The sequence below is a fragment of the Parasteatoda tepidariorum genome, chromosome 1 (assembly GCF_982258835.1).
Source record: "Parasteatoda tepidariorum strain Cologne lab strain chromosome 1, Ptep-v5.0, whole genome shotgun sequence".
Classification (NCBI taxonomy): domain Eukaryota; kingdom Metazoa; phylum Arthropoda; class Arachnida; order Araneae; family Theridiidae; genus Parasteatoda; species Parasteatoda tepidariorum.
This window is the reverse complement of record NC_141755.1, coordinates 2,587,129-2,613,090: the sequence shown is the minus strand read 5'-3', so window position 1 is coordinate 2,613,090 and position 25,962 is coordinate 2,587,129. Positions and strand designations below refer to the sequence as shown.

General features: G+C 30.5%; 1 protein-coding gene across 2 annotated transcripts in view; it reads right to left on the bottom strand.

Moving 5' to 3' along the window:
* LOC107449945 (laminin subunit gamma-1) overlaps window positions 1-25,962 on the bottom strand; it is a 75,036-nt gene that overhangs the window by 31,801 nt on the left and 17,273 nt on the right. The window contains exons 4-7 of one of the 2 annotated variants that reach the window (XM_087158428.1): window positions 20,484-20,614; window positions 14,481-14,662; window positions 896-1,084; window positions 225-342 (exon numbers count right to left, since the gene is read on the bottom strand). In XM_087158428.1, the coding sequence (XP_087014554.1) occupies window positions 225-342; window positions 896-1,084; window positions 14,481-14,662; window positions 20,484-20,614 (620 nt within the window). Of the gene's footprint in view, window positions 1-224; window positions 343-895; window positions 1,085-9,489; window positions 9,976-14,480; window positions 14,663-20,483; window positions 20,615-25,962 lie in introns of those variants that run through there. The other variant, XM_043046181.3, reaches the window with a different exon arrangement.

Here is a 25,962-nt window from a genome sequence, read left to right as displayed (position 1 = left end):
TCCCATGTTTGCACATTTACATTATTAAAAGACTCAATCTGTGTTAATCTTTTATATCATGCACTTAAAGAAAAGCAATAGATAGAAGGGATGGCATAATTAACAATGAATTTGATAAATCCTAGTTAATTTATTCAAAGGATTAGCAGAAACACAAAGCAACATAAGAACAGCCTTAAAAAACAAAAACATTAATAATTTAAAAAAAAAAGGAGAATTGTTACCTGCAACCATTAGCTGTCATGTCATAAAAATTTGGTGCACATTTTCCACAAGTTCGAGTGCCAACACCTGGTTTACATTGGCATTGGCCATCTTCCAAACATTGATTTGCGGTGGAACCTAGTAAATATTGAACTTCTTTAAAATAAAAACTAAAAATACCTTTTTTTTTATACCTGATTATATAAATATTAGCAATATTAAAATGTAAGAAAGAAAAAAGTTAATCATCCACAAAAAATTTTTTTTTCAACAATTCTTTTCAGAATTACATATTTACTTAGAAGATAAAAAAAATATGAAAAAGTTTGTAGGATTGCTTTAATTTCAAATATTGAACCAATATATTAATATATAAATTCTTCCATAAATCAAAATTGAAAAAAGAACTATTCACTAAATGAAAAAAAAAAAAAAAACAATTGCAAAATATAGTTACATAGAACTAGAAGGGTCAAATATAATCAAACTATAGATAAATCTAGAAAATAGATAAAAGAATATAAAGATAAATTTAGTATTACTCAATACAAATTATAAAATGAAGATAAATCTAATATTAATCAATACAACTTATAAAATAAAGGTAAAAATTCAGTAATTATCTATACAAATTATAAAATGAAGATAAATTCAGTGTTAATTAATACAAATAATAAAAATCAGCATTTACCGACACTATCACAGGCACAAGGAACACACTCTTTGTCATCTTTTCTTCTATAATGAAGAGGTTGACAACGCTCACAATTGACTCCTTCAGTATTATCTTCACACTCAATGCAATGACCTCCACTGCCAGTTCTGTCAAATAACCGTTGATCGAAGAAACACTTGTTGGATTTTCCATTGCAATTACAAGCTAAAAATACATTAACAGAGATTACATATGTTAAATAACAGTTAAAGAAATGCAATTAATATTTAACAGCTACTGAACTGTTAAGTATCATTGAACATTACACACATTTTTTTCCCTATATACTGATATAAATACAGCATAACTCTAGAAAATGCGATTTTTACTGTTAAGAAAATATTGATTTTACAGCTAGCATTGTTTAAAGACTAAATATGAAAGAAAAAAAAAACAATTTTTAATAATTTCAAACTAAAAATTATTCATTTACAAATGTGGTCAAAATTCTGAAGAATTTTTGGCAGGGTGACCTGTAGTAATTCACGATCACTCTGTTTCTAGGGTAAATAATGATTACCTAAGTTTTACTTTTAAAAAAAATTAATTTTTTTTAAATTTGAGACATGGACAAGAATGCTTGTACATTTTACTAAAGTATAACTCCATTTACTTAATAATAGTTTTTTGTTTAATCTAACAAAATGAGTAATCTTTTAAAATGCTTTCTGTATTTTCCATTTCAAAGATGGGTCTCAAACTGTGCACATTTTTCCTTCTCTTAATACATATTTTGAGTTACTTTCTTTTTCCTTGATATAAAAATAGCGTAAGCTTAAGCATCTACTGTAAACATTATAATTGATTATAGGAAACTATATAAAATGTTGCCCCCTACAGATGGGGTAATTATTGATCACTGGGTCAATTCTTGATCATTGTCATTTCTTCTTATAAATACAGTACACTCTCGATTAACCGTGCGCGGATTATCCGGTTTGCAGATTATCCGTGCTCATTCCGGAGTCAACAGAAAATTTAAAGAGAAACATTTTCAAGATTGAAAAAATTTGATTCATGAAGTTATAACACTACCAAATTTTTGAAAGCAATATTCGTTATTGAATTGCAGTATATGGAATATCAGCAGCATGGTCAAAGGTAAAATTGTCTACTTTATCACGATCTTGGAGAAAGATCATACCGCTTGATGAACAATCCTCGTCAGATATTCAAGAAGATATTCATTCTTTTCTTAAATAACAGTTCATGTTTATTAAGTGGAACAACTATAAAATATATTTTAACTATAATCACAAAATTTGTTTTTAACTGTATACAAGACAAATGTGTTCTGATATGCACCATTTCTAGCTTGTCTTACCTTTCTTCTATCTTAATTTTATGTGTGTACATAGTTAGAATAATTTTTAAGTTGATAAATTAACCTAATATAAATATGGTGAGAAATTATAAGCCTAAAAAGGATACTAAGCTTCTAGAAAGCAAAAATAGCAAATTTCTTTTAATGATTGAAAATTAAAATTTCAGTGTGAGAGCTGCTGCCAGAGCTGAAGTGTTAATCTTTATTCCTGCTTTTAAATAAAACGTTTTAATAGCTGCTTAAAAATATCTTTTTGGTTTATTTGTTTGACCTTAATGTCTTATTTGTTAATTACCATTGTATAATTATTTTTAAACAACCCATTTACTATAAAAACTGGTGATCAGTAACTATCCCGAAATGATCAGGAATTATCCCAGAAATGATCAAGAGAAGGGGTAATTCCTGATCACTAAAAATTTAAAAACTTTTAAATTCTAATTAGATTTTCAAACAAAAGAAGGTAGTCAAACTTACAGTAAATATTAAAATTCTATCTTGAATAGTTTTTTCACAAAATAGATGCTTAAATTTTTGATCAGGAATCACCCCAGGTCACCCTACTTAAAAAAACTTAACATTAATTGCTTAATGCAAAAAAAAAAAAAAAATTAATATATAAAATAATAATACAGGATTGATATTAAATAACACATGTATTAAATTCCTCGGCTATAAATTAATTCAGGCAAAAATTACTAGGTTTTCACAAAAAAAATTAATACTACCAAATTTGTGTGTGTTTGAGAAATCTCCGAATAGTTAACTAGGCGAGCAATGACAGCTACACTATATTTGAGAAATAAATACAGGTAACTATTTACATAATGATTAAATGATACAAGCTAAAAAATTACCGAAATTGCAAGAACAACAAATATAAAAAGCTTTAATAACAATTTTCAAAAACACTAAAAAAGGTAAACATATGATATTGATACGCTTCCAGCGGTTTAGTTTTGCTCATATATGTGTTTCGTAGATCACAACCGAAACTCTTAGTGTTTCAGGTGGATTCACGTTTAATCTCACTGAATGTTTTTCACGCATTTTCGAACTTTCCCAAGAGAGATTGAGAATCAGTTTGATGGAAAATCATTCAGTGAAAATGGAGGCATGGAGAAAAAGAGGAGTCCTCCACATTTCCATATTTATTGCATTTTATTGTTACAATCAGAAGATTCGCCACTAGTTAGATCAGTCATGAATATTTCTCTCCCAATCTCCTATAGGGCTCCTATAGTGATGTGCGATTTTTTCATGTTTTTCATTTCAAATTCTTGTTCGCATGGGAAAAATCGCATCCAGCGAGAACAGTTGTTGAATAGGGTTTCCAGTATAGCAACACTGACAGCCATCAATGATGACTACTTTTATCAGCCTGTGAAGGGATGAAAGGTGTGCGGTATCGATACTTGTAAAACTCAGAAGCGTGCTCATTGTTTCAGCGGTACTGGGTGAAACATTGAGACCTTTTGCCAGGGTTGATAAAAATAAGTTGTTTAAAAAATATATATTAAACATTTCATTTTTTTTCTCATTTCAATAAATAAAAAACATAAAAATTCGTTTTTTTATTAAACAATTAAAGCTTTGATAAAACGTATTAATAATACTTAATATTATTCAACAACAATATTCATATTAGTGGTTCTAATAAAAATGCTAATACGAATATTATTGCATAATTATTGCAAACTAATTTCTTAATAAATGAAATCAGTTAATTTTTTTTGTGAAACTTAAAACTTAATGAGTTCTAAAGACAGAGATCCAATTTGTCAAATAAAAAGTAAGTTTAGATTTGAAAACATTTTCAAAAATAAATTATTCTGGGTAGAACTAGTCTTTATTCATTTATAAGTAGTAGATACACTAACTACATATTTAATAAGTTTTGAAATAACTCGTATTTAAATAAATACGAATGAAATTGAATGGATATAATTGAAATTGGCGATCGAAATGGGCTGCAGGTGGCGTAGAGCAGAACTCTTTTCCTATGGCAACACTTCACATGCTTTCCCCATTAGCGTGTGGAAGGTCATAGAGGAAGGAAGTACGTTAGTTTCTCTCTTGATTTTCACATAGATTAGAATCTTTTAACTTAAAAAACTATATGGAACTGAAAACTACATTAAACATAGTTCTAAAGAAAAGTATCATAGAAATTTTAAAAAATATTTTTATTAAATAAAAGGGAAAAATATTAAGAAAAGAGAAATTATCGTAGTACATTCCTATACAACTGAAGAGAGGAGGAGAGGGAAGGGAGAAGGGCTAAAGGCATGAAACCGGTCTCTCCCCAGATGGCGTATTCGAGTGTTGCGATCGCGAATTGCAAATTGGTTATAAATAAAAGGGCAAATTATTTTGAATTTCTTCTCCACAATCCTCAGTGGAAGGATCACACAATAACTGGCTATAAGATAAAAAATATTTTCATGTGGGAGTGTCATTTATAAAGATTTAAAGAAATTTTCTCAACAAAGAGGAAAAGTGAAAGAAAAAAAAAATTGGAACACAACTATTAAAAAGTTTTGAAAAGTTAAAAGAATTATATTGACAACGAATAAAAATTTTTTATTCATGAATGTATATCATGTAATATGCCTATTTAATTGTTCGTGATACATATTAAACATGAATTAAAAGAAAAGCAACCTCACATTTTAGGGAAAACTTCCAAAAATGAACAGAGGTACTGATTTTATACCGAAATGCGGGGTTTGGGTAACTCTCATTTATAATTAAAGAAATATTGACATAAGGTGCGGCAGTCTACAACCACAGTATTATTATTATTATTTTATTGTTATTTTTTTGTATTAGTCAACCTATATTTTCTAAATTATAAAGTGAGTCAAAAGTTAACTTTGCATTGTTAAAAGAGTTTCTCCATTGCCAAAGAAATTTATGACTCAACTACATTAAAGCACGTTATGTACGTTAAATTAAAAACTTAATATTTAAAACTGTGGTAATTAAAATTAATAATAAAAATTAATATAAAAAAAATTAGTTCGGTTCAGGGCCGAAAGTAAGAGAAGAAACTGGTAGTGAAATAGTTTCATTTACAGCTGTTTTTTGTAAAGAGTAATATGAGCTCTTACTATTTTAAATTATAAGCATTCATCCCTATTTAATTTTGACAACAAACCATCTGATGTATGGGTCATAATTGTTAAAAAAATCTTGGTAGCCATGAAAGTTTTTATTTCTATTTTGCAAGATATAATGAAATGATTTTTTTCATTGTTTTGCTCTCTTCCGCCTTGGGTGTCCCAAAAGGTCGTTTGCAAACTTAACATGCTGGTCTGTCATATCATGATGAACAAGATTTACATAGGAACTTGTGTCCAAAAATTAAAACTGCGACCGCTAGTGGGCGATAATTGCACGAAAACGGGAGAGTGGGAAAAACAATCATTTCAGGCGTGGACGTTGAAGGAGAAGGATGAATGAGTTTAGTAGCGTAGAAATGGCCGACATGCATTACGTATACGGCGTAGCTGATGGAAATGGACGAGCCGCAGCACGGACGTACCTTGAGCGCTTCCCAAACAGACGTCAGCACGATTGCACAGCAGATTATGTGAATCAGGTGCTTTCGTAGCACGTAGCCACATCGGTCGAGAACGTGCTACACGCACATCTGTCGTAGAGCAAACCGTGCTACAGGAGTATGCTATCAACCCGCAAAGAAGTCTCCGAGAAGGCGAACGTGTCTTGGGTGTAGCTCGTTCCATCATAATGCTCATACTGCACGATGACATGCAACACCCTTACCACTTCCAAAAAGTACAGGCATTGTGAGCTGACGATTATCCCAAACGCATTGCATTCTCACGCTGGTATTTGCAACAGCGGGTCGCACAGCCAGATTTTCCATCATGGATTTTGTTTTCTGATGAATCCTGCTTTACACGGGATGGTGTCGTGAACCTGCACAACATGCACGCATGGGCGCATGAAAACCCAAGATGTACACGTGCCCATGCGCATCAACAACGTTTCAGCGTAAACGTTTGGGCTGGTATTATCGGTGACATGTTGATTGGCCCTTACCTTCTACCTGAACGCCTCGACGGAAATACCTATCGCATTTTTTTAAAAAGAGTTTTGCCGGATCTGATGGGTGACGTTCCAGCCGCTACACGCCGAAACATCTGGTTTCAGCATGATGGAGCGCCTGCCCACTTTAGCTACGCTGTTCAAGAATACCACGATAGGACTTATCCTAATCGCTGGATCGGTATAGGCGGACCAGTCCCATGGCCGCCGCGATCCCCCGACCTGACTCCCCTGGATTTCTATCTGTGGGGACACATGAAGTCCATAGTGTCCGATACACCTGTAACATCGGACATGGATCTTATCGCCAGGACGCTGTGAAACGTGCATTGCGGCGAATGGAAGGAATTTTGAGCATTTGCTGTGATGTAATGATGTTTTATAATAAAAATCATATTAACACCGCTATCGATATCATTTTTTTTCTCCTCATCCAAACCTGCACTTATCGCCCTCTAGCGGTCTCAGTTTTAATTTTCGGACACAAGTTCCTATGTAATTCTTGTTCATCATGATATGACAGACCAGCATGTTAAGTTTGTAAACGACCTTTTGGGACACCCTGTATACTGTCAGCCCTTGTTTGTTCTGCTTTGCCATTTGTTTTACTCCATTTGTTGCATTCCAACAATCACAATGTCTCTCACTATAGTGTTGAAAGATCGGTCTGCTGTACTAAAAGCCTTATTTCATTGTAATGGTAGGAGGATCGCCTCTATGAATGCGGCATTTAAATAAAGTGGACATTTTTATGATTAAAAAAAAATCAGAATTGAGTTATTTCCTATTATATATCGTATAGCATAGATTTATATAAGGATAATAATACGATTATTTTATCATCGTTGAACAGCCGACCCAATTTTGGGTTCACGACTACTAAGGTTCAAATCCTTGGTTAAGGCCTTGTAATTTTGAACCTAATCGAGAGAACAAGGGAACTCCTGGATCAAATATTGGAAGAAATTTGCCTTCTTGGAGGACTTTACGATGGGCGTAACCAGTATTTGAGTTACACGGAGAGGAAAACCACGAAATTCTCCCACGGTTAACCTGACGACATGGAGGCTAACCCATGATCCATTTACCACTGATAATATTTTACGTCGGATGATCACCATGATTGCCATGATCCTTTACAGCACTATGGTCTGGGTGGAATTCGTATCGACTAGCCATTGCTGGGATTCAAACCCGGTTCACCTCATTGGAAGGCGAGCGCTCTATTCCCTGATCCACCACGGCTCAGTTAATACGATTGTAATTACTCTTTGTAACTAGAGATTCTGAAGTTTTGTTATCGTTTGTTTACATTTTGTGTGTACTCATGTTATAACTGAAGTAGCGAATTAACTGAAGTTAACTGAAGTAGTGAAAGTTAACGTCAGTCGATAAAAGACGCAGCTTATAACAAATATTTTTTAGAAAAAAAAATTCTTGAGCAAACAACGCAATTCTTTTAAATTGTTGAAAAAAATTTAGTTGCAACTCAAAATTTAAAAGTTTAACTTGTTGTTACTATCGGATTTTTTATGAAACGAAACAAAATTAAAAATTTTTTGTAAAAGCATTTTTGCTCCCAGTAATCAAGAATCCTTTCCTGATTTTTTACATATTTCATTGTTCTAATAATAAAATGAAGAATTTTTGTGTGTTCGTCTGTTTCTCTTTTAACTCCAGAATCGTTTGTGCTATTTGGACAGTGGATGAGAGGGACAACTTAAGCCTCTTATCCTAAAAATCGTCCGAAAATTTTAGTTAGATCCTCCAGCATTTTTCCAGATATTTAAAAAAATGGAATTTTCTTACTGGCATAGATATAAATGAAATCGCACACGATTTTAGAGATTGCTTACTGAGGTTTATTGCACGTTCTTATTTTTCATTATTTTTTCCTCGTTATGTCAGATAAACTCAATGATCAACACGAGCGTGGCAACATAGGTGGACTGCGTTACCAAATTAGTATTCCTTAAGCAATAAGAGACCATCTGTTCATTATTTTTTTCATATAATTTTGCTTCTAAAACATATGTCTATAAAACTAGGTAATTAAAAATGGCTTAGGCGAGAGTAAAAAATACTCATACTATAATTAACACCAATGATGTTTGATTAATTTTGGCTAATGTGAAAAGCAAAAATAATGAAGAAATGGAACTAGTTTGTTAAGGGGAACATAAAAAAATCGATATACTATTATTCATGCCAATGGTGCTTAATAAATCTTGTTAATATGCACTTTCGGTTTACATGGTAATTGGTGCGATTTCAATCAATACCAAATATACTAATGTAGGAAAAATTAGTATATTTGGTGCCTATTAAAATTGCATTAATACTCTGCAGTTAATAAGCTATAACGCTACAAATACATCACAAACTCAAGCAATAACATCATTCCAAAAGATAGTGAATACAATTGTTTGATGGGATAAACTACTAAACACGTGTTTTTCTTAATCTAATAGTGTAAAGTTCGCAACAAAAGACGAACAATAATAATAAATTGTAAAAAATTAGAATTATTTTAGCTTTATTAGTCATAGTGCATGATTTCACAGTGTTGTTTAGTACTTATTTATTGATAATTTAAGTATTTTTCACCTCGTACGGAGAACAGGTATTCAGCTAGTTACTGATAAAATATTAACGTAAGGAAATTAAAGCAGCATAAATTCAAAAATTGCTGCATAAAATATAATGACACTGATTTAACAAAACAAAATAAAAAATAATTCGTTTATAAAGAAATTTTAATTAATGAGGTAAATGCTTTAAGAAAAAGCACATCCATATCAGTAATTCTTTTTATAATTATAAATTTTGCACCGCATTTGTATTGTCCAAAAGAATGTAATTTTTTCATATTTATTAACTTTATTTTCATGTTTATTAATTTCAAATAGTCTTTATTTTTCCCTACGCTATATCTAAGGAGATAAAATTTTTATATATTTTCATTATGTGAAAATAAAAGTTTTATAAGAATTAAACAGATTTACTGCTTAAAACACCCATTCGCTTAATTTTGATATATTTAAATATCGACAATAAAAAAAAAAGTGCCAAATAATGTCTTAAGTACATTTTTAGGGAACGCTAAAAGAGAAAGACTTAAATAAATAAATTTATAAAGTAAATTTGATTATAATTTTGAGCTTCAACTTACCATGGAGAGTGAACTCAAAATCCTGACGCACTCTTGATTTCTTTTTAACTCCTCCTCGACATTCAATTAATATAAATAAAACAAAAATATAACAAATTTTTACGACTAAATACATTTTTATAACTGTCTTGAAAGGAATCTTGGAATAATAATTATAAAATTAGGAGTGACACTAAATTGTTTCATTCTATAATCCGATTTGAGGTAACATATTGTTTTGTGTTGATTACTGTCAGGTGAAAAAAGACAGAATGAAGAACTGGAAACAACTCGCAGACGATTCTACGATGACACCTGTTGCTCATTTTTTATTTAAAATGCAGGTTAATCTTTTCGAAATTAAAAACATCGCGTTAGATATTTTAGTCGAAATAAGTCGTTTGAAAAAAATATTATTATTGTGCTTTCATCGAGAATCGAAATATTTTTGAATAAATTTGTTAGAAAAAGTTATTAGTCAATGATTCGTCGGAGCAAGAAAACTCTGAAGAATAACTTTTCTTCCACTGTGTTTAGGGTTGTCTGACATTTCGAACAAAATCGCAGAAAAATAAAGTGCGGGATGAAAAAAATCTTTAAAATTACGATTGCATGTAAAAATCGATTATTTCAATGCTACTATATTTATTAAATGGCACTCAATGGATTATCTAATGTTTGTGATGAAAAGATTTTTTTTTCAGTCAGAAAATTAGAATAATTATTTTTAAGTTAATAAATGTTACAGATATACTTAAGTAAAAATATCTGTTATAAATTTTTCAAGTATGTCATTATAAACATATATTTTGCATTTATAATATGCTTTAAATTATTATGAATAAGTAATTAAAAATTGTCGGTCTTTGTATTTTAAATTTCAAAATGAAAAAGATAATATTGAGATAGTCTGCTAATATTTATAAAAACAGCGCCTGTACTTCATTATAATAATTTAAGTTGCTTTTTAATCATACATTTAAGTGTCATTATTTTTTTTTTACTTTTAAAGAAAAAAAAAGTTCTATTTTAATTCCATTCATAAAATCTGAAGAAGTGTTAAATCTTTTTAAGTTATTTAAGAACAAATTACAATTACAGAGGCAAACAGTTTCGCTCTTTTTTAAGGGGGGGGGGAGCTAACTATTGAATAATTTGCTTAAAAAAAGTGTTGATTTTCACCTTTAAATTATTACTTTCTAATTTTATTAATTTTCCAGATTTTTTTACTGCAATAATTTAAAAAATAATTTTAACATGTGTATTTATATTTTAAAGTTTTTTTAATGAATAACTTGAATGCCAATTATTTTTTTAATTTATTTTTCTAGCTCTTAATTATAAAGCAAATGATTACTTCGAATTAGATAGATTTTAATTCTTATCATAAAATTAGAATCTATCAAATTATAACAGGTTTCATTGATAATGAATATAATAAAAAAATCTTTTTGATAACAGTAATTTAATAAAATTCTTTTATAAATTGTATTTATTAATATTAAAAATAATAATCATAATATAAGATTTTTAATATTAAATATAATCGGAATAAGGTAAAAAATTGCAACAAACTAATTTAATAATTTTATATTAAAGGAGAAATAAGTTCATACTTTTAAAATAATTTCTCTTCTTTTAGATTTTTAAATGCAATAGCTGCAAGCAATAAAAATTTTGAATCTATAAAAATCTTAATTTTAAATCTATAAAATCATAAATTTTAGAATTTTTAAAAGTTGAAAGCTCATTTATTAAATTAATGTTAACCGTGTAATGTTTTTTCATAAGAGGAATGTTAAAGAAAAAAATGAATTGAAATTGCATTTGTAAGAAAGTGGCGTAAATTATGTGGAGAAAGAATTCTTGTTTAATGCGATCTTGATTACTTTGGAAATATGTAGGCCGCGCCGCCGCCTTCTCAAGCCGGGAGGCCCATACTAAGTATGGTTTGGACGAATAAGGAAGACCACAGATATCACACTAAACCTGTTCATTCATAGAAGCGTAGGCACAAGAAAAGTTTTGAAATAGACATGTTTTTATTTATTCTTTTTACAACTTCTTACTAAACAGGAAGTCAAAAAATTCACAGTTTACTCGTAGAAATTAATGAGGATTTTTAAAGCTTAACTATGAAACTTATGCGTAATTGGGTATAATATAAAAAAAACACAACTACTTCCACTTAGTAGGAATAACATTTACCATGACGCAATGCTAAATTCTATGCCACTATCCACATAAATGCCACTATCCACATAAATCAATTATTAATCAAAAATCGAATATCAATTACTTTTCCTTATAATGCAATAAAATCTGGCGAGCAGCTATTTAAACGATCAAACACTTCGTTTGTTTATTTGTGGCTTGAAGTTAGGTTCGCAGAAAATGCCGTTCATGGGTTAAATTTAGTAGGAATAACACAACCTGTGACGTAGGCTATAGTATACCGAATTACGTACTAAACAAATAAAATAAACATTTTTGATTGGTATAAAATTTAAAAAAAATTTTCATAAAGAAATGTTTCGAGCAACTTATGTTTTTTTTTTTAAAATTATTATTCCGAAATTTTTTGATTAAAAAAATTTCAGCGGGAAATTATAGGAAATAATTGGGTATAATATGAAAAAAACACAACTACTTCGATTTAGTAGGAACAACATATGACGCAATGCTAAACGAATGGAATTTAGTTGTTGTTTATTTAGTTATTGTTGTTAGTAGTTGTTGTTATTTGTTTTAGTTGTTGTTGTTTATTTAGTTGTATTTAGTTTCAATAACTTCTCTTTATAATGCAATAAAATCTGGCGAGCAGCTATTTAAACGATCGAACACTTCGCTTATTTATTTGTGGCTTGAAGTTAGGCTCGCAGAAAATGCCATTCATGGGTTAAATTTAGTAGGAACAACACAACCTGTGACGTAGGCTATATTATACCCAATTATTACTTAAAAAATAAATGTAAAATGAGTTGAATAATAACAATAATCTTTTTATTTCAAAATTATAACAATAACATTTCATTGAACAAAAATAATTTCTTTCCAAAAGGATATGAACTTTGTTAGTACGAAGGTTGCTATTTATATTTCTGGCCTTGGCAACAGTGAGTGTTGCTAGGCGACCGCAGACGATTTTAATCGGAAGTTTGATATTTTTAAACGTAAATTCAGCAGACGATTTACCATTATAGCTTCATTTGTGTTGTTGACAGTAAATTGAAAAGTTCTTCTCTTTCAAAAAATGGAATTGAATCGTGAACATTTTCGTGCCATTATTTTTCATAAATTTCGACGTGGATTGTCAAGACAAGAGTGCTTCGAGGAACTTAATTCTTTATTCAGCGATAAAGCGCCATCCTACAGTACTGTAAAAAATTGGTATAACGAATTTAATCGTGGTCGATGTTCGATCCAGGAGGAATCCCGTGCAGGTCGTCCAAAATCCGTTGTTGTGCCAGAAAAGATCGATGTTGTGCGTGAACTGGTAAAGCAAGATCGTCATGTGACATACCGTGAGATAGAGGCGTCTTTGGACATTAGTATGACAAGCATCAATAAAATATTGCATGAACATTTGAGCGTAGAAAAAATTTGTTCGCGTTGGATCCCGCATAATCTGACAAACGCTCAAAAAAAGGCTCGTGTCGATTGGTTCAAGGAAATGTTGGAAAAATACGTTCAAGGTACGTCAAAGGCTGTGTATGACATCTACACCGGTGACGAATCATGGATCTATGCATATGAGCCGGAAACAAAACAGCAATCAACTGTATGGGTCTTCCAAGACGAGGCAAAACCAACAAAAGTTGTTCGAGGAAGAAGCACATCGAGACAAATGATTGCCTGTTTCTTCGGCATTAACGGTCATGTGGCAACAGTGGCGTTAGAGCAACGCAGGACGGTCAATTCTGAATGGTATACGACCATTTGTTTGCTAGAAGTCATCGGAGAAATTCGAAAAAAGCAGAAGAACAGGAGAATCATTCTTCATCATGACAATGCGAGCTCTCACACATCGACTCAAACAAAGGCATTTCTGACGGAGCGAAAGATCGAACTGATGAGTCATCCGCCGTACAGCCCTGATTTGGCACCCAATGACTTCTTCTTATTCCCACACATCAAAAATAAATTACGTGGACAACGATTTTCGACCCCCGAAGAAGCGGTTAATGCATTCAAAACGCATGTTTTGGAGTTACCTCAATCGGACTGGAAAAAGTGCTTTGAAAATTGATTCAAACGCATGCAAAAGTGTATTGATCATCATGGAGAATATTTTGAAAAACAATAAAACCAATTTCGATCCTACATATTTGTTTTTTCATTATTAGGCCAGAAATATAAATAGCAACCCTCGTATTATTTTTCAACTTAATTTTTTTTCTTACAACATTTTTTCGTTTCTGGTTCAGTTTTATGCGGTCTTTCCTTCTAGTAGAAACATTTTTAGTAACCCATGTATAATTTTCTCAAGGGTTTAACAAGTTTTTAAAAGTAGTTGCGAAAATGAAACAATCGTTGATATTTTATAACATATGTGGCCATCACTATGCATTATTTTTAAATAATCTCTACGTGAGAATCTATCTGGATGCACACTCCAAGCTGTCGAATTTCTAAAAGTTAGAGTAGAATCTTCAAAAGGAATATTTCTCCTAGTGTTTAAGTACTATTACTATCTTAAATTAGTAAGGCATGGAAAGACAGATTGTTACAGGTTATGTGCTTCAATAATACGCCTCATTTTAAATATTTTTGAGTTCCTGAAAAAATGGTGGCAGCAGCATCAGTCTCTGACATATTAAAAAAAAATTTTTTTTTTTACAAAAAAGATAATTAAAGTTAGATATTTTCTACATAACGAGTTTTTAAATGTATATGATAAGTAAATGAAATAAGGTGGTAATACTTATGTTTACTAAATTCTATAAATTAATAAATATTTTTGTTGAACATGCTGGAAATATAAGCAATATATCAATGAATAATTGGTTTACCTATGCATTCATTAGCTTCTGTGGGGGTGGCAGGTGCCCACAGTCTTTGGTTAAACAAGGGTAAACATTGATCACAATCGTCTCCCATAGTACGGTGCTCACATCGACAGACGAGTCTCATTATTCCAGTTTCTTCGTCTGGAGTATAGACGCAATCACTAGCATGTCCATAACATCGACATCTGATGAAACCATTATTATTATATCATGATTACATACACTATACATATTTAGAACTTTTGAATGAACAATGAAACATATTTAGAACTTTTAGAAATTTTTTTTTAATTTATGGATGTTTTCATTTAATACCGGGGATATATTATTTGGCGAAGTCATTGAAAATGACGTTTTCAAGGCTTCCAATAGCCATAAAATTTTGAAAAATAGTGAGCAACATGAAACATCGACATATAATAAAACTATTATTATATCACGACTACTTAAATACTAGAATGCAACACTATTATCTATACATATTTAGAGTTTTGCTTTATGAAATATTTTATTTATGAACGTTTTTATTTGATGGCGGAAATAGACTATTTGGTGCAGTCATTTTAAATAAAGTTTTTCAGGCTTCAGCGGTAAATAAAATTTTAAATGACCATGAATTAATGTTTGTTATTATAATATATAATATACGATAAATGAGTACCTAGCATGCTCAGGAGCTAAACACTGGGGGTTCCGCGTTTGGGTGATCACCTCTGCTCCTGCACACCAGAGCTCAAGGTCAAGAGAACTGAGATGGGCGCAGTAGGCCCTCTATGGGCTGTCGTGCCACTGAGTTTAGTTCAGTATTATAATATATTTGTGACTCTATACTATTATCTATTTCGATAGATTTCAATGTTAAAGTGGTCTCCAAAGAGGCGATGAATGGGATCAGTGTTGACTTCCCTTAAATGGTTCCTATGAACGATATTTGTTTTATGCTTAAAATTATTTTATGTTCAAACGTAATATAACCATGCGACGTGATCATATGATGTTCCACTTGAACAATAACACGGTTCATTTTAACATATTAAGGTAGCAGCTGTATATTATGGTTGAAGTTGAACCGATTTTTATGACATTGTATTAATGTACAAGAGAATTTTTAAATAAATTCGTGCTCTTAATCGGTTGAGATTTTAATTTGTGCTTTTAGATAAATATTATAATGATTAAAACTTGCTGTATCTTTTCTGAAAAGAATATTAAATAAAATTAAAAAAAATAGTAGATTCCAGAAGTTCGTCTAAAATTTTAAAGAGGCAGTTAAATAGAAAAACTATAATTTAAGAAATTAATCCAAAGTTCGTAATGGCCCTGTCAGTTTGTAGTAGTGTTAGAAAATTTAATGTCAAAGAAATTCTCAGGAGAAATTTCTTTTCACCACTTACTCTATTGTTCAGAAGTCAAGATAAAATGTTCATATAGATATGCTTTATTTGAAAAATCGCAGGTAATGGTGGTCAACGTTTGACAACGATACTTTAACAACGATCGTTGTTTATATTATTTTACACTGATACAAATTTCGAAAAAAAAAAGGGTAATGACAATTTATTTAATTGTTATTTTACCATATTCTAACAAAACAGTCAGATAAACATTAATAAGAGAGTATTCAAATTGCCAACTGTGAGAAAAACTGTTTATTAGCTATTTTCACCTAATATGGTTAAGCAGCCAGAATTTTATCGCACCAATTGGCTCACCTAATGAAGCCACTTAGTTCCCTGCAGCTGGGTTCATATGGCATCTGAAAGGGTTAATCTATCAATCTTATGACTGACAGAACGGAGGTTCGAGTCGCAATGTTGACACTACAATATTTCCTTCATTCCCTACAACAGAGTTTTTAGTGTCATGCGCTCCCTAAGTAAAGATCCTGGTATATCAGAATACGATGCTCTCTTTAAGGGGGGTCAGGACCCTTTAACGCCTTAAACGATACAATGAAATACCATATTTTCGACACACTGTAACTATCTTTGAATTTATCCTAAAGCTATGAAATTTTTTTTATCATTTACTAGCACTATTATCAATATAATTAAATAGCTAAATTCAAAAAAAATCATTCATAAAAAAAATTACAGACTTTTTTTAATATAGTGAAATTTTTTTATTTTCGAAAAAGTGAGTTTCATTGCGCGCAAAGCGTACGAGTCAAATATCATCAAAATAATGTCAAACTAATTTTAAATTAAAGTTATAATTACCCTAAACCTGTGTTACCTAATATTATTTTGATATACATATATTTTAATTTTCTAAAAATTAAAAAAGTTTAAGTTTTTCAAATTTCTATATTTTTGGCACATTACACAATTATTTAAAAAAATTTTAAGAGAGTAATGGTTTTTATAGTAGGTACCAGTTGTAGCAAACCATATCATAAAACTTTTCCTAAAGTTTCGTACAATTCTATCAATTAGTTCTTTGTACGCAGTGCGCACAAGTTCAACATATCACATTTTGAGAAAAATGACTTTAAAGTTAAAAATTTGTTTTTTTCGAATACCACTCAATATATTTTTCTAAAAATGCCTAAATAAATAAAATAAATCATTTTACAATACCTACATACAACTTAAACAGTAATACATTAACTAAATTTGACTTATAAACAAAATAAAGTAACATTTCACAACGACTTGTCACATAACGAGCATCGAGTCAAATAGTAATCAACTTTTCAAACATTAGAAATGATTGATACGAAAACCAAACCAACCTAAATGATAGATTTTTGAGATTTATAAAAATCTAAAAGATGATGTTTTAAAATAAATTTTCAAAAGCAAACAAAAGATTTTCAAATTAGTAACTTTTAAAAAATTGTTTATAAAAATGACCACAAAGTTAAAATTTTGATTATTATAACAATATCCATTTTTATGTTTATCTAGAAATCCTAAGTAACCTCAAAGACATAGATATAAAGGAATAAATTTCTTACATTTTATTATTTTATAATAAAATCAATATAAAAAAAAACATTTAAAAATTAAAAGCCACCAGAAATATACATATCCCCCCCCCTTCACTTTTTTTCATTCTCTCATTTTCACAAATCTTTTTTTGTCGTTTCACTCTACGAGCTACAATAGACTGTTCACTAGCTCGCTTTTCAACTTTTGTTACGCGGAGTTTATCTTGAGCATGAAAGTTTTGCTTTGCTTTTTTGTTGATTTGTAGCTCCAACAGTTTCATAATAGACATCAAAGACTTTTTTCCATCGTTAAAAACACAAACACCCATACATGCAGCTATTTCGGCAACATTTTTGCCAGCACTAGCAAATTTAGGGCAAAACTTCCATATGAGTGAGTTCAACGACTCATTTGGGTTTTGGGTCTTACCCCCCAAACATCTTTTCAAAAGAGACGGATGAGACAGATCCTTAAATATTGGCTTTATTGCCTCCATAACAACTTTAGCAACCAGCATTGGGTGCTTATACTCATGCACTTTGTTGTTATGCACAGCTTTATTATAGCTGCACCAACTATTTTCGCCTTTCGGACAAAACCAGTGCATCGGCTCTTTATCCGTGCTGCAAGTATGAGCCCATATGGCCCAAATCGCTGTTCGCATGTTGACTGAGTTATTGCTGTTTTGGCGAATTGCATTGCCATAATAACTTGTAATTCTATTTATTGTTACGTCTGTCAGTCTTCCCCGACCACCTATCGTCTTACCATCTGAAAGCCTTTTTTTGCCATATGAAGTTTTGAGTTTTCGCAAACGAGTGCCCATTCTCTTCTGTATGTGTCCCACACACTCCACTTTGGTTATCGAAACATCTTTTCCATATGGCTTTGCCTCACAAATAGCCTGGAAAGTTTTACAATCACCATCGCCAATGTATGTTTCATACTTGACGTCATATTTTTCTTCAGATCTTTGGAAAATCCTCTTCATGCCGTCAACCTCCATTTTTCCAGAAGAGCCGGCATGATTTTTCTGGCACACTGTTTTATGAGAAGATAGCCACTTATGATATCTCAAGCCAAACTTTGGACCCTTGTACGAAGCACAACCTTTGCAGAATGTCGACATTACTTCTATGTCAACAGCTTTTCCTGTCTCGCCGCCTACCAGGGTACATACGCCTATTAAAGACGTATGACCTCTGGTTTTCCAGGTGCCGTCTCCACTGACGGTTAGACTGTTTGGATTATCTGATAGACACTTTTCCTCGTTAACTGCCTGTTCCATGGATGACAAAGCAACTTCTTTTGATACTTCCAATATTTTAGAATTAATTTTATCATAAGATTTCTGAGTTATGGGCTTGGGCAAGCACATCACAGAACAAAATGTCTGCAGACTTGAAAGTCCACCACCAATGCACCGCATTGCAAAAACAGATCTTCTGTTTACTTCTGGAATGTTCTTATTCACTCCTATCAGTTTGCAGCTTTTAAAAACATCCCTTTTCTGACATGCTTGACATGTTATTTCAAAAGAAGACAACAATCCACACTGGGATTTCTCAGTCATTTTCAAGGAAGCATGACAAATTCCACAAGCAGCTACATTATTGAAAAAACTTATCAAGGAAGCAACATCAATAAGGCGATAACCATCAAAAGTCTCTTTAGTTTCAGTTTCGATATCCTTGAAACTGGAACATGACATCGAAAGCTTTTTCTTAGAAGCACTTTTAAAATCCTCTTTTTCAATAAAAACATTGCAACTGCCCACATTTACACTTTGCCGAAATTGATTTCCACGAAATCTTCTCTTTTTTGGTCTCTGACCAGATCTACGAGGATTATTCATGATTATTTATAATAAATAAATCAAACCGAAACTAGATTTTTGACTAAAATGAAAGCTAATAGACGAATGTACAAATATTAATCTAAGATTAAAAAACGCATGCGATTCGAATATAAACAAATAAAATCTGCAAAGGGTTGGAGCAGAGTTGAGTTGTAGACACTTTAAATCTCAGATTATTATTAGAAACTATAAGATAAGCCCGAAATGAAGCAATTCGCGACCACGCCCACTAAAGCAATTGTTGGTGAGTGACTTGTCTTCTAACCCTTATAACTTTTGAACCAATTGAAAGATTTCGAAATGTAAGATATGAAAATGCGCAGAATAATGCAAGGAATAAAAAAAAATGATTCTTGAAAAATCGATTTTTTGAGAGTTTTAAGGGTCCTGACCCCCCTTAAAGCCTAGATGGCAGCACCATAAAGCTTCTTAGTACGAAAAAGAATTGAAATTCTGACAGTGTAGTCAAGGGAGAACTTAGTTAATTTTTTTTCTCCAATTATTAAGAAACTCAGAAAGTTTTTCTCAAAGAAGCAATCCATGTGTAAGATTGCCGAAGCTCCTGATTTTCATGAGATACTTTATTTTTATTTTTAAAATGATAGTAAATAAATGCGTTAATATTTTTATATTTGCTTAACAGGGTTGATAGATAATGATTATGATCATCATTACAAATAAAAAATGTTTAAATAAATATATAAAAGTCCTAGCAGCATTTCTTAACAGTATTTAGTGCTATATAGTTGAAATAATTTCTGCTATCAGCAATAGAGGTCATTTTTATATCGCTACCACTAAAAAGAATCTTAACTAGAAAGTGCAGCAGCTATTTATAAATTTACTTCGCTCATAGGTGATTGGGATTGTTTTAATAAATTCAGGATCAAAGTTACCATGAATTGTTTTTTTTTTTTTAATAGGATTTCAATTCCGAAACTTATTTTGGTAAAATAAGGCAATGGTGATCACCATGACATATTAATAATGTAAATAAATATATATACCTGATGAAAATCGAACAACTTCTACATTTTAAAACCTAAGTGGCAGCAAAAACTAGAATTTTTTTAAAGCATGAAACCCTCTACCTCTTTCAAACTGATACCTTTTACATCACAATGAAATGTTGCATTTTTGCAAGGATAGCTCTGAATGGGTAATATTAAATTCTGGATATCTTTGAAATGAGAATTCCTATAAAGGTGTATTTACCTGGCTCCTACTGAAAAATCACTGATGGCGAAGTAATAAGATTTGAGAACTAATGAATCTTCGAAGATTTCATCTCCAAAAGTATTTATTTTGTCTAAAGAGATACGAATAGCTGTGGCTATTACCCATTCCTAAATAAAAAGAAAAAAGGAACAGTAAGCCAAAAACCGACAAAAAATTATTTATTTCAGTGAGTACATAACAAAATGCTAGCAAGAGTAAGAAAAAATGCAATAAATCCCTTGGTGCGCAAAACTCTCCGGCCAGTACATTTTTAGTATTTTTCGGTAAGTCTGGCGCAGTCGCCAAAACATGTAAAACTCTGCCACTTTTTTTAAAAATTTTATTTACTTTTAAACACATAAAAATTAAATTAAATAAACAAAAAGTAGCTGAGTTTCCTTGTTCCAGGATGTTCGAAAAGTACCATATCTTTTTATAACACTAACCAGTTAACCAGTTTGGCTGTTTAAATGAGTAAAATATAAATAATATTTATTATTACAACCAAATTCAAATAATAATACATTATGACATATTTATTATTTTATATATAAAGATTTTTAAGCATAAAAATTAACTGTAATATTTCCGTGTTCAAAAGTCTTAAGCAATGAGTACTTATCTATACAAGTTGAAAAATTAATATACCAACCAAAAAATGATATAATACTGTTAATACTTTGTAACTATGCTATTTACAGCAATCACAGCAGCACAAAGTGGAGGCATAGACTCCATAAGATTATTAATGTTATCGACAGTTGGAATTGGATCGCATTCCGTTTACAAACATTGGAATAATCGTTTTTTTTTTAATATTGATGTTTTCATACACGAGCATATGGGATTAAGATCTGGAGATCGACTTGGCCTTTGGAAAACGTCAAAATTGTTACGCGTAAACCATTTCTGCACTAGCTTTGATGCATAAGTTGGGTCATTCGGTTAACACTTACTGATAAGTCTAGTTTTGTGGCATTTGATTCGCATACTTCCTTGACCCGAAAGACACCCCAAACCAAAATGGCTTAATCAGTCGGTTTGTCAGTCGAAATTTGACCAATTTGTCACTCTGGAGTAAATTCTAATTCTAATCACCTGAAAAACATTATTTTTTACAATTCTTCAAAGTCCAGTTGAAGTGGTCTGAGGTAAACTACAATGTTTTTACCAATTAATAGCTTCGTCCTGGCTGTGTGGCAATAATAATTAATATTCTGTTTATTTTTTCCTATGCTTTTTTTTAATCACTTTAAGGCCTACGTTTTTTACCATATCCACTTTGATTAAGAGTAATCAGGCTATTTATAGTTGATAAGTGACGAAAATAAAGACGATATGGCGATATAAACGATTCTGACCCAAATGACGATGATAAAGACGACATTTCATTTCCGAATTTCCCTTTATCCTATGATTTTATTACTTTTTATTATGAATAAAAACATATGTATCAACCCTATATTGAAAGTTTTGTTGATGTTAACTGAATGTTCACTACAGAATTATTAATTTTGAGGGTTTTATTTATAAAAAAATTATTTTAATTAAATTGAAATCAAAATCTGGCACTGTTTTAAACACGAAATATTGTAGTTTATTTTTCTTTTTTATCTTTACAAATCTCTATACATATGATATTAATTAATAATGTAATATTATTTGAATTTAGTAATAATATATAATGATAAATATGTATTATCAATTTTAAAATATTAAGTTATTATTGTAGAAATGTCGAAAAGCTCTCTCTCTCCCCATATATATATATATATATATATATATATATATATATATATATATATATATATATATATATATATATATATATATATATATATGAAAGGGTAGCAGTCATGGTGAGTGATGTTAGGCCACGCAGATAGCAGTTGGAAGGCAAAAAATATTTTATTAGCTTCACATAGTATATTTAAGACATTTTCTAGCAAAGGCGGAGCTCCAATTCGCACTCAAAAACTGTGTGCTTAAGTTTTTATCTTAGGGAAAGTAGCAAAGGAATTTCCCTCTATTTTGTTATATTTGAGGGGAAAAGGGAAGTGATAAGGATTACTATTGGTTTATGAAAGAAATCTAGCTTTTCCCACACAGAGCCTAGGGAGATATGTCCTGCTCTTAATTAAATGCATAGTTGAGCCAAAAATAGATTTAAGAACAGGATGTGGCTTTTAAAAGTGTGAGAAAGTATTTCAAATAGAATAATTAATTAGGAATAAAGTAGGAGTTGTTTTATAGCAAAGAAACTAACATAAAAAGATTAATAGAAGCTTTTTATGTTACATCCCCCCTCGCCGAAAATTTTTATCTAACATCAATAAATTTTAAAAATTATCCCTTTGCAAAACTTTCCTTATGATGACACAATTAAAAAAATTAATACTAATATTTGTAATATCAACAAGATATAAAGTGACATGAATTATAAAAAAAAAACAACACATTTGCACACTATGTAAAAAAAATTTTCATACAGTGTTAGAGGAAGAAAAAAATTAAGTAGCGCTACTATCGAAATGAAGTGTTAGATCTCCATTTTCAAAAAATTGTTTGTGATTAAGTTTTTTCAGTCCTTCTTTTTAATCACAGTAAATAAAGTTATTCCTCATACTAACACAATTAAAATAAACTTTTCACTTAAGACAAGAAAATCTATAAAAATTTCCTAAAAGATGTAAATATTCATATTCAATAACAAGAAAGATACAAAAATATGAAAATGCACACTTTTTATCAAAAAAATTTTCAATATAAAATGTAAAAAATTTTTTGACACAATGGTCTTTAATCTGAAGTTTAAAAAAAAAAAGGGGTCCACATGTTCCATTGAACTGTATTATTGTCATATTTGGTATTTAATTTTATTTTCATGAAACAAAAAAAAATTGACACTGGTAAATTTGATGGTTATTTTACCCTTTGAGGTTAAATTTTTATTGTCTCTATAAACTATTTATTTTTTGCAAAAATATCTGAAAAATTTCTTAAAATTCCTGAAGCTGGAAGTTTTTTTTTTTTTTTTTTTCATTATCTTGAATTTGCATAATTCCGTCAACATGATTTTGACAATGTTGCGCACCATTATCACATTTAGTCTCAAGAACATTTGAAAACTCAAGATTATTTTCAGTTTTGCTATTTAAATCTTTATTTTTAATTCTATTTTTTATTTTATTTTTCTTTAAACTCACTTTGTTAACATTTTTCTTTTTACTATTCTTCTTTTTTTTTTATGCCCAAATTTTTATTTTCTTCCTTTCTTTTTGTTTTTCTTAGATTTGAATTTTTTTTCTTTCTTTTCTATCTGCTTTCTTTTTTTTTTTTTTTTTTTTTATTGCAAACATTAACCAGGATTTCAGGAAAAAAAATGTGTGAGAACAAATTGCTTTTACAATCAGAAAAGGTGATCAGTCTTCTCAGAATTTACATTACAACCCGTTTAACACAATTCATTATTAATTGAAATCCAAAACAAAGCTTTCAAATTCAATATGGTATTAGGTAAATCAGTTTTTTAAAATTTGACTGACCTAGCTATTTTCCTTATTTTTAATTTGAAGTGCAAGTTAGGTTAATTTGCAAATTACTTTTTGTTTGTTTTCATTTATCTTTTTTTTTTCTTTTTGGACACATAACTTTTCTAAAATATTTGTTGGGTTTACTTTTAAAGTACCACCTGTGTTAGTATTTAACAAGATAGTTTTCTTAGTCACCATCGGGTAGTTGTTACTTTTATTATTTTTATTTTGAATGTATTTTGAGTGTATCCGGATACTATTCATTGTCAATTTGTGGTTTGGTCACTTTATGTTGGATTTGACTCTTTCTCTAATAAATTTGATCTGTTAATGGAAATGCCTGAACCTTCTCTGAGTCTAACTTCATTTAAATTCTAATTTTGAAAAATTTTGTATTGATTTTCAAAATTATTTGTTGCACTATTTTTGATTACCATCTTTAATTTGTAATTTTTGCCACTCCGCATTCAAATAACCAAAATAAATTTCATTAACTAAATATAACATTTAAAAGAAAAAAAAGTTCAATTTATGAATAGCACATATTTTGCTTTTTTAAACACCATAATAAAATAAAAATTTAAATTTTTCTTCTACAATCAATATAATATACACTGTGATATATAATGCAATATAAAAAGTGATTCCTTAAATAATAATTAAAACCATAATCATACTGCATTAAAAGTGAAAAAAAAAAAATATGTGATAGCACTAAATTTTAATATCATTATTTAATTTAAACAAATAATATTATAAACCATTGAATAATAGCATCAATAAATGGAACTATTATCAAAATATAAATATTAATAGATAAATATAATATTACCGGAATAAATATTTGGAACAATAAACATAAAATTATATGTTCCTATTTCAATATATGAGCGTAAATGATTCAAAAGTATTCACGTTTAAAAACTTAAACTTTTGAGAGTAAATACCAATCACATCTGTAATTAATCACCAATAAATCACTTCTAATATTTGATGAATCACGCGCACACGCGAGCGGAATCATAGCTACCACTTGAGATCACATTTTTGGTCATCTTCCGTTCAAGGAAACACAAAACACTCGAGAAAATCGCCAGAAAACGAAATCAATTCGATCATATGCTGAACCTTTATCAATCCTCAATGAGACCGACAAGCAGCAAGCAAGTAGGGAAACACAGCAAGCACTTGCTGTAAATCCGCAAGAAGCTAATTGTTGATGGTAACACACGGTAGGCGAAAACGAAACCAAAACAGCGAAGACATCAATTCTTTAACGGCGATTCCGGTACAACGGTGTAGAGGCAACGTCTGGACCCATTATGAAGGAAAGTCCCGAAATTCTCATTCTTTTAGTCAGGATATCTGTTTCACGAGCAACGCCGGCATCTCCTAAAACTTCATTCGATTATTTTCTTTCCTTTTATATTTATATATTTTTTACTTATTTGAAAAAAGCATTTTTTTTTTTTTTTTTAATGGAGCCAGTGAAAAAAAAAAGTGCCAAACCAACTGCAAAATTTATCTATCCTGCTAGGCTTGAAAGGGTAGCAGTCATGGTGAGTGATGTTAGGCCACGCAGATAGCAGTTGGAAGGCAAAAAATATTTTATTAGCTTCACATAGTATATTTAAGACATTTTCTAGCAAAGGCGGAGCTCCAATTCGCACTCAAAAACTGTGTGCTTAAGTTTTTATCTTAGGGAATGTAGCAAAGGAATTTCCCTCTATTTTGTTATATTTGAGGGGAAAAGGGAAGTGATAAGGATTACTATTGGTTTATGAAAGAAATCTAGCTTTTCCCACACAGAGCCTAGGGAGATATGTCCTGCTCTTAATTAAATGCATAGTTGAGCCAAAAATAGATTTAAGAACAGGATGTGGCTTTTAAAAGTGTGAGAAAGTATTTCAAATAGAATAATTAATTAGGAATAAAGTAGGAGT